The sequence below is a fragment of the Thamnophis elegans genome, chromosome 2, assembly GCF_009769535.1.
Source record: "Thamnophis elegans isolate rThaEle1 chromosome 2, rThaEle1.pri, whole genome shotgun sequence".
Taxonomy (NCBI): Eukaryota; Metazoa; Chordata; class Lepidosauria; order Squamata; family Colubridae; genus Thamnophis; species Thamnophis elegans.
The window spans coordinates 34,955,139-34,964,588 of record NC_045542.1 but is presented as its reverse complement, the minus strand read 5'-3'; the positions used below and the strand labels follow the sequence as shown (position 1 = coordinate 34,964,588).

At 38.8% G+C, this 9,450-nt stretch overlaps 1 protein-coding gene across 5 annotated transcripts in view; it reads right to left on the bottom strand.

Annotated features, from left to right (window-relative positions):
• Window positions 1-1,306: 1,306 nt before the first annotated feature.
• RHOT1 (ras homolog family member T1) overlaps window positions 1,307-9,450 on the bottom strand; it is a 59,492-nt gene continuing 51,348 nt past the window's right edge. For 2 of the 5 annotated variants that reach the window (XM_032210602.1, XM_032210604.1), the window contains one exon: window positions 5,182-6,601. In XM_032210602.1, the coding sequence (XP_032066493.1) occupies window positions 6,484-6,601 (118 nt within the window). In that variant the 3' untranslated portion in view covers window positions 5,182-6,483. Of the gene's footprint in view, window positions 2,621-5,181; window positions 6,602-8,529; window positions 8,674-9,450 lie in introns of those variants that run through there. The other 3 variants (XM_032210601.1, XM_032210603.1, XM_032210605.1) reach the window with 3 other exon arrangements.

The following is a 9,450-nucleotide window of genomic DNA, read 5'->3' as shown; positions in this document are numbered from 1 at the left end:
GTTTGGGTTATTGATTGAATATGCAGCTAGCCCTTAAATAACAACCATTCATTTAGCAACCATTTGAAGTTACAACCGCATTGAAAAAAAGTGACTTGTGATTGGTTCTCGCACTCAATGACTGTAGCAGCATCCCCAGTTACAAAATCAAAACTCCGACGCCTGACACTAGCTCATATTTACAATAATTGCAGCATCCCAGAGTCACGTGGTTACAATTTGCGAGCTTCCCAACCAGCTTCTGACAAGCAGTCCATGGGGCAAGCTGGATTTGCTTAACGCCCGTCCGATTCACTTACCTGCATCGATTCACTTAGCAACCCTGACAAAAAGGGTGATGAAATTGGGCATGACTCACTTAACTGCTTTATTTAGAAACAGAGATCTGATCATAAGTTGAGGATGTGTATAGCAAGTTTGGGTATTTTACAAGAGTTTTAGGCTTGGACATAGTTACGAATGTATTTTCCGAGCCCTCAAGTCATTTGGAAGGACCATTATATTGCTTTCTGTGATGGGAAATATGCAATTTGGCTTGGGGTGGGGGTGTTTCAAATCTTCAAAAAAAATCTTTTTTAATTTCTGGATCAATTGAGCCATCTGTCAAAAAAAGAAAACAAGATTCCTGAAAGATAATCTGAAACTCAGCCCTTCTAATAGTAAAAGGCCTTGAATCGGACAATCCTCCTTTAGCCTCACTCATTCATTCCAGGAAATTGATAGTGGCAGCTGTTTTGGGACAGACTAACTCTCAATACTCCAAGTATATGTCCCTTGGCCCCAGAGTTTTGGGGATCCTTGCTCTAACTTAAGTTAAATCCTTGAGCTTCTGTTTCATCTTTGGAATGATCGGTACTGAAAAACCTAGTTATTTCCACTTTTTCTCCCTTTTATTATTTGGGTCACAAGCAAAATACCTTAGTTTGATATTAGGCCATTTTAGCAGACCCTGCCTAATATTGCATGGGCCGCAGACCTTGATTGACTTTCTTTCCTTTTGTTCCTAATCAACCAGTGGAATGATTAGTTTGTCGTCTTTTCTCCTTGTGAAGGGCAACTTGTTATTAAGAACTGCCTTCCTTTGCTCACTGTTTCTATTAAATTTCAAAACCCATTTCCCATTATCAACCCCCTCTCCTCCTCCATAACCTCATTAATTGCAAAAGCAGCTGCAAAAATGGAGGGGGAAAAAAACTGATGCAGCACAACTAAAAAGAAAAAAAGAAACAGCAACGAACGATCTAATGCAGCATGAGATTAATACTTTAATACTGTTCTGCCCACGGATTGGTAGGATGTGAATGAGGATGTCACAACGGATTGCTTTAGTCAAAGACCCTCCCTCCCTTCTGCAGCAATTTAAATGTAACAGAATAAGCTGTCGATCGGAACATTAGGACCTTGGTGCCTGTTGCAGGTTTTTCTATTCCACTAGAACTGAACATTTGTTAAGAGCTGAGAAAATTCCAGCAAGTAACAATCAGGAAGGAAAAAAAACACAGAATTGGTAGAATCCCAATTCAGGACACAGCGCAATTTTCAGCCTTTACAGCATTGGATGTATTCAAATATAATCTGTAAATACATTCACATAAATAGTATGTAAATAGTCAGTCATGCACTTGCACTGAATTGTGCATACAGGTAACGTGACACTCTTGCAAAAATCATCTTAAAAAAAGCAATCAGCAGCACACCCATTCTCTGTGTGCTCTGAATAGACCTAAGAAAGAAGCAAGAAGGTAGGAATGGCTCATGAGTGACATTATACGTTCAAGCTGTGATGCAATCGGGCCAGTGTGTTCCAAGGAGATGAACTGGGGACCAGGACAGGGAACAAATTTGAGGTTCAATGCTGCTTTGTGCAATTAAAGACAGTTCAGAAACAAGCAAATCACCATCTTCTTCAATGTCCACCTTTATGCCCTTGACACAAGAGTGGCTCTTAAATTAGCATCATGAAAGGAGAAACAAGTACACAGAAACCGAAAACATCAATGTGGCTTTTGAAACCAGGCTGCCCTCAGCCGGCAGCTGGTTGCTACTACATTTTTCTTTTCTTTTCTTAAAACTGCTAGCAACCTTCATTCACGTTGGCTGTCGTGGACGCCTGTCAGTGGTGATCAAAGATGTGTCATTCTTCTAGTCAGCTATGGGCTTGAATATTCTCAACTTCTGACTAGAAGCCAGGGGATGTGTATCCTCTCCTCTTGCCTGCCAAAGGATTGGTTATATGTGACAGAACACATAAAAATATTTTCCCCGTCTGTTTCTCTCACAGTAACCATAAATATTTAGCTAACCGCAGAGCTGGGGCAAGAAAGAGCTGGTGCTTGCTGGTTGGCTGGGATTTCTGTTCCCAATATTCCCAGCTAGCACAGCCAGAAGTGTATGTAAGAGCCCTAGTTCAAAGCATGTGGAGACACTCAATTGATTACCCATTTCTTTATTTTTAAAAAGAACAACTCTGGGTGGCTCACAGCAAATCTGGAACTAGAAAACCATAAAAATCCATGAAACGAAAACAAAACAACCAGTGCTTCAGTTGTCCTTCTAGGATGTCTCAACAAGTATCCACAGGCTATGCAGTGTCTGGGCAAAGAGCCAGAATCTTGATATTCTGGGGGAAGAGATGATGGATAAGATGTGTCAATTATGCAGCAACTCCACAGAATATAGTTATTTATATAGACATAAAGGTATGACATCGCTGTTTCTAATCCTGGCCGTGTAATATCAATCCCAAGCAGAATGTCTCATAATTCCTGCCCACAAATGTAAGAAACAGTTGTTCCCTCAATGAAAGAGAGCATGGAAGCTCTCTGAATTTGGCAAACCAAATGAGAGAAAGAGAAAAATCTTGATAATGGTTAAAGGGCATGCTTATAGAGAAAAAGAAATGATGTTCCAGAACACTTGAAGTCCACCTTATACATCAAAATCACATCTCTTGGGCCCATAAAGTGTGTAACCAGTGCAAGTTAGGTCACTTTTTCCCACCATCACCACAATTAAAGTTACTCAATTGCTATTAAGAGAAGCTTCATGAAGGCAATAGCACAACAATCTAACCCAATTCGACAAACTGAAGCAGACATAAGGGCTCAAAACACTAATTGGGAGTCTAGCCCACAACAATACAGTAGCTAACAGGATTTGGGCATCCCTATCTGGGGAAGCCATATCCCTGTCTACTTTCTCAGCAAGTACAGTAACGAGATATGAATCATGGGACACTTTTCCCAACATTATCCAGATAAATTTTTATGTGGACTGTGTGAAAAAACAACTTGTATTTAGAGCTACAGGTAATTACCCAATGGGATATAGCAATCTAGTTGAGACAGAAGACATTAAAAATTTAAGTCCTTTAAGGTTTCAGTAAATGATATATATAACAACAGGATATCTGTAGACATTAAATGTGGTTCTTTAGGGAAAGTGAGTTTGTCCCTCATGGTGGGAGTCAAACTCTTTGAGAGAAATTGGTGGGACTGGAGATACAAAAGGTTGATGGGACAACACTTGACATATTATTTAAGATCTGTCTTTTTGTGTTGTTCAAATTCTGGTCCCTCCATTTTCCATTTGCTCCTCTGATTTTGTCAACTCAATCGAGAAAGATTCTGCACAGCTCTAGCAAATCAGACCTTTGACTATCAATGTTATCTCATAGGAGCAAACAGAAGTATCTTTATTACATTTCAACCAATGTCTTCATGCTTCTTTTCCTAAGTACTGATCAGCTACTACATGCCCATCTGCCAGTGCCAGATTTAGCAATCCGTCGTTTGGAAAAAGCTATTTTCATATATTACCATGGCAATATCTACATCCTTTCTTATTTCTTGCTGAGAGTGAAATCAGGTAGCATGAAGCAGAGAGGCAGGATAATAGCTGATTTTTAAAAAGAAGAAATAGAAAATGTGATTGGAAAAGGGTTCACATCTCTCTAAAGACCATTGTCCTTCTGCCAGATTTCCAAAAAAAGATATCTAGCAAGGTTTCCTAAACCAAGCCTCCACTTTTGAATTGTCTCATTATTTGGGGCAATGTCCAATATTCTTCTCTTGTCTGTTTCATGGACAAACATACATTTTACAGAATATTTCCATGGAAACAGTGATGTAACAGAAGAGGCAGATAGCCTCTAAGTAAAGGAAGAAAGGGGACCAAGAAAGATGGTTCTAATGCTGGTTTTCCATTAACAAAACAGCTTCTGGTTTTCTGAACCTTAAATATTGAAGGGTGGGAGACATTATGGAGCCAAGTGAAATGGAGGAAGGAAAAGAGGAAAACAACATTAAATTATGTGAGTAAAGCCTAGTTGCACAATACTGGATTTTGCCCTTTATAACATAGCGAAGGGCTATGTGGTGGGAAAATCAAAAAAATCCTCAAAGAACATACCATGTTTCCCCGTAAATAAGACAGGGTCTTATTTTCTTTTGACCCCTGAAATAAGCGCTTGGTCTTATTTTGGGGAAAGTCTTATTATTGTTAAGGTGCAGGAGGTGGCAAGCATGGTCACCTCATGGCTGCAACAATATTTTCAGGGAGGGTTTATTTTCAGGGAAACAGGGTAATACATGTAGGAGGTTTACTAGGGAATTGAATGACCCTCGCCCCAAATTTTATTTGAGCGGAGCTGTTCAGTTGATCAATAAATAAATGCCACCTAATACTAAACACCATCTTCAGTATCTCACATTAAAAAACAGGTGGCAAAATGAGGATAGACTCTGCTACCACAAAGACAACAATGATACCTGCTATCATCTGTGAAGTAGACAATAGATGGCTAGATGTTGGAAAAAAGCACTTGTTAACACAGAGACACACACAGTGAGAACAGAACTTTATAGATTTAACTTGTTTTGTGCCCTTTCCCCCCTGAATCTTTGTATTCTTGTCTACAGGATCTAGCCAGTAGAGTTTTCCTCACTCTTTTTCATTATGGCAGATCCTTCTTAGTATCTATGTCCAGGAAGGCCATCGTAGGGCCCACAATGCTGATGACCTGATTCAGTAGACTTGTTCTTATGTTCTAAATGTCCTACAGTGCTAATCGGTCACTCTGCTCTTATATCTCTATTTTCCACTTGACGCAGTGTGACCAAAACTTCCTCTTTAGTTTGTGTAGTTTCTTCAGTAGGAATTCTGTAAGGAAACTTTGTTGTCTATCCTACCTTGTCAAAGTACTTCTCCTCCTCCTCCTCCCTTTTGGGAATTAAAAAAAAAAACCTTCCCCCTTTAAGCTGACATCCATTGAAGTATGGAAAGTGGCTAGCTAAGGCTTTCCTACTGACATTAATAACTGGGCAGAAATCTAAATCAAGAGGCAAAGCAGTTCTAGGCTGGGAATCAAGGACAAATACAGATCAATACTACAAGAACAAGCATTCGAAACATAGCACGGTACAGTTATTTATTGAAATACCAGAAAAGGCCATTGATGGGGAAAATAGTTTGGACAGGAGGAACTTCCATTTAGTAAACCTTCTTGGTAGATTGAAAAATGCCACCTAGAGGTCATTCCAGCCAAATACAAGATGCAGTACAAACCATGCAATTCGTTTATGACCAAGAAGGGTAAAGCACAGAGTGTTTCCGCTTTAGTTCCACCACCCCCACACACAGCTTGTCAGGGAATGACTTTCCAAACTAAAGGAATGAAACACAGACTTCCGGTGAATTATAAACAATTATAATACATTGCCCATGGGACTGGAAAAGGCTATAAAACGTCAAGTGGAAGATGAGAGATGCGCAGAATGGCACATGGTGTCAGATGATGACAATGTGTTTCATTGATGATACTTCATTTTCATTTAACCAAGGGAATACCGTCCTTCTCTCTCTTTCCTTGAACTGAGGCACATTTCGATGCACAAGAAATAATCAGCTCAAACCCAATCAAATCTGCCACAGAAGAACACTCCTGTAATATATGACCAGTGGCTACAGGAAAAGTTGAGTTATTAAAGGGATTTTTTTTAAAAAAAAAGGTCAGTCCTCAAACCTGGTATGTCCAGCAAGAACTTTCGATACCAGTGAAATAAATAAACACATGAACGCTGATTTTGAACTTATACTGCCAAAAACAAATCCTACTTGCAATTCTTTCACTCTATTTGAAACATTTATGAATGGAATTTCTAATAACCTCTGGGGACATTAGGCTTCCCTGCCTGAATATATATATATATATGTATATATATACAAATTATTTTACAATAATTTCCTTTTGGCTTTTACAAGTGTAGCCAAGAGTAGCCACTGTAATGCAAATCCTCTTTTCCACACCCTATGCAATACTGCAAGTTTAGAACTATTATTTAAAATAATCTTATCCATGAATTACAAATAATAAAGTACTTTGCATATATAAATATTTCTAGCAGATTTTAGAATGTACATAAAAGATTCCCCCCTCACTTTGAATAAGCCCCTCCCCCCAAAAAAACCATGCTTTTCTCCAGATCACCGCTGTTTTAATAATGCTCTGTACATGGCGAAGCCCAAAACAGCAAAGACTGTAGCACCAAAACTTGCTCGAAGCCAAAAGGTAGAGCTCTTGAGGTCTGCCTGTGTCACGTGCCTGAAATACAAAGAATATTTTTTTTAAAAAAATTAAGAAATATTGAGATATAGACAAGCATCAAAACGTGTAAGATCGCTTTCAGAGATCTACTGTGTATTCTTTTAAAGCATTTGTGAACTAAATGTTTTTGATATAATGTAGAAAAGTGAATGTTTTGCTCTATCTATTCAGAAAAGAAGGGTTAAATTTCAACTCAGTTAACAGGTCAATTTCACCTAACTATAACCCCATTAACTTTTCACAGCAATGTAAAGTAAATAGATCACATTTAGGCATCCCGCAATATTAAGCCAATTGCTTTTATGCTGTTCTGAAGACTTGGGCATTGGGCAGTGCATAGCTTGTAGTTGTAAAAAGACTAACAATCTAATCAAGAAATGACTGTTCTAGAACAGGGGTCCCCAACCACAAATTATTAAAAAACATGCCAGCAATGGCATCGCTGACTGGGAAACCTGGGTCGCAGCCTGGGTTGCTGCCGGTTCGGGTGACTAAGGCCAAACAATAACTACCGGTATGCCTGAACCGGTAGCAACTCATCTCTGCAACCAGGCCATGCAAACAAGTGAAGCCCCATCCATGGGATGCAGGCAGCATGCAAAACCACACCTCCTCTGGTCTGTCAAAAATCCTTTTTCCACAGAACCATTCTCTAGTGCCCAAAAGGTTGGGGGCCTCTGTTCTAGAATCATCTAAATATAGATGACTTAAAAAGAAAAACCTAATATACGCTGTGTTGCTTACTAGTCAGCCTTTTCAACAAAGTTGTCCCTTCAGATTAACTACCCATGTGACTTTATGTACTAGCTTCTTTGCTGTGGTGTTTCTATTCAAAAGCTGAAGGGCGCCCACAGAAAACAATCTTGACACCACCACACAATAAAACTGTTAGGCACACCAAATAGTTAATGAAACACAATATTAAACAGTTGAAAGCAAAATGCAACAGAACAGTATCGAGGGTGAAAGAAAACCATAAATTTAAGATCAAAATAGCAAAAATTAATGAAAAACCAATGATCCAAGCTTGCCAGCATGCCAGTTTGTGAGCATGCTCAGTTGGCTTTCATGAAAAACACAGCTGACCACAATGCAACAGATAAAAAGCTATCAGCAAGGAGTTTTTGCAATGACCTTAGTTCAAGGCACAGTGATTCTCAATTGAGTATTACAGAATTGATATAGGACTGCATTACAGAATAGGACACAAGAAAGAATTCCCTGCCCTAGGCACTTTTAAAACTAAATCAGAAATAATGGGAAACCTACAAAAGTATACACCATTACCTTCAGAAGAACAGATAATTTAAAAAACTACTGTAATATATTATTACCAAAAAACGTGAAAATATCTATCATCCACTTAAGAGGGCTGAAAATTACTGAATCAGCCATTCACAAAATGGCAGCACATATAGGAAGAACTAGAATTGAGAATTATCCCTGAAAGAAATATAACCTGATTATTATGAGAGGAACTTTTATTTTAACAAGAAAAAAATCCAACTATTATCTTTTAAAAATAACACTCTTTCAGATTATTTGCCTCTATCATCTGAACTGGATATTCAGGGGACAGCATGAAGACTTTTGAGTCCCAGCTGCAAACAAGACTAGGACAAAACCATAATTGGAGAAAATCTGGAACAAATGGCATAGTCCAGTTTATCAGACCAAAATGGGTGTTCTTTTTCAAACATCCAGGCAACAACACATTTAGCATTTTGCATATTTAACGGCCTTGCTTGTTTATTGCTAGCAATCAGCGAAGCCGGCAGGTACAAAACTATCTTCAGTTCATTTCAAAGTTTGGTTCTTCAGGTGTGATCTGAAACAGATCATCAGGCAGTAGATGCTGATAGGTTAGTTCTTTCCAATCTCACACAGCAAGACATTTACTGGATTTCTTCTCTATAAAGAGTTACCTGTCTTCCAATAACTGTGGACCAAGGGATGACTCCATGAAGATGGAATCCTCCATCGAGCTGATGGCATGTACTTGGTGAACAATACTGCTCTCCTCATCTGACAACAGCAAGGCACCCAACTCATCTATGTGGGTTCTCAACCTTTTTACACAACATGCACACAGATGGCAGTTCACAGCATGGCTCAGAACAGGAAGTTACACATCAACATGGCTTACAATCAGTTTCAATATCCGTTTTTAATCAGAAAGTCTTGGCCGTAAGGTTCAGGTTAATAAAGTAGCATGGAAATTAGTGACAAAGGAAATATAAATCTCTCATCAAAGTTTCTCCTTTTTCTATCCCACCTGAGAGAAATCCCCTTCTTTCAAGAATTTTTCTTCTACTTTGCTTTGTTTTTGAATTACATTTTTGTAGACATGCAATTTTGAAGAACAGGTCTATCACAACACTGGATAGTGGCAAGTAGAATGTTATATTACTAGCAAATTCCTGCACAGCAGCTGATTAATGCAAAAGCCTATGGGGAAAGGGGTATTCTGGTTGGAGTGTTTGACCATTCCTGAATCCAAAACAAGGCAATTCCTCACAAAAGAAATCTGGGATCAGACTAGGGGTTGACAAAGTTCTCGCCTCACATTACTAAAGAAGCAGAGATGTTTCTCTCCAAAGTTATACCCCATGCTGGGAGTAGGAGGAGAATCCTAACTACTTTTTATAGTCACATACACAGACTAAAGTAAAAAAAAAAAAGCCTATGCGTGCCCTATCAATTAATTAAGTTCAGGGTTGCTATTAGCTGGGAATTACTGTATTTTTTGGAGTATAAGATGCACTAAGACTTTGAAGAGGTAAATTAAAAAAAAAGTTTTTGCACTCTGCAGACGTCCCAAAGCCTCCGCACGCCTCATTTTTTGT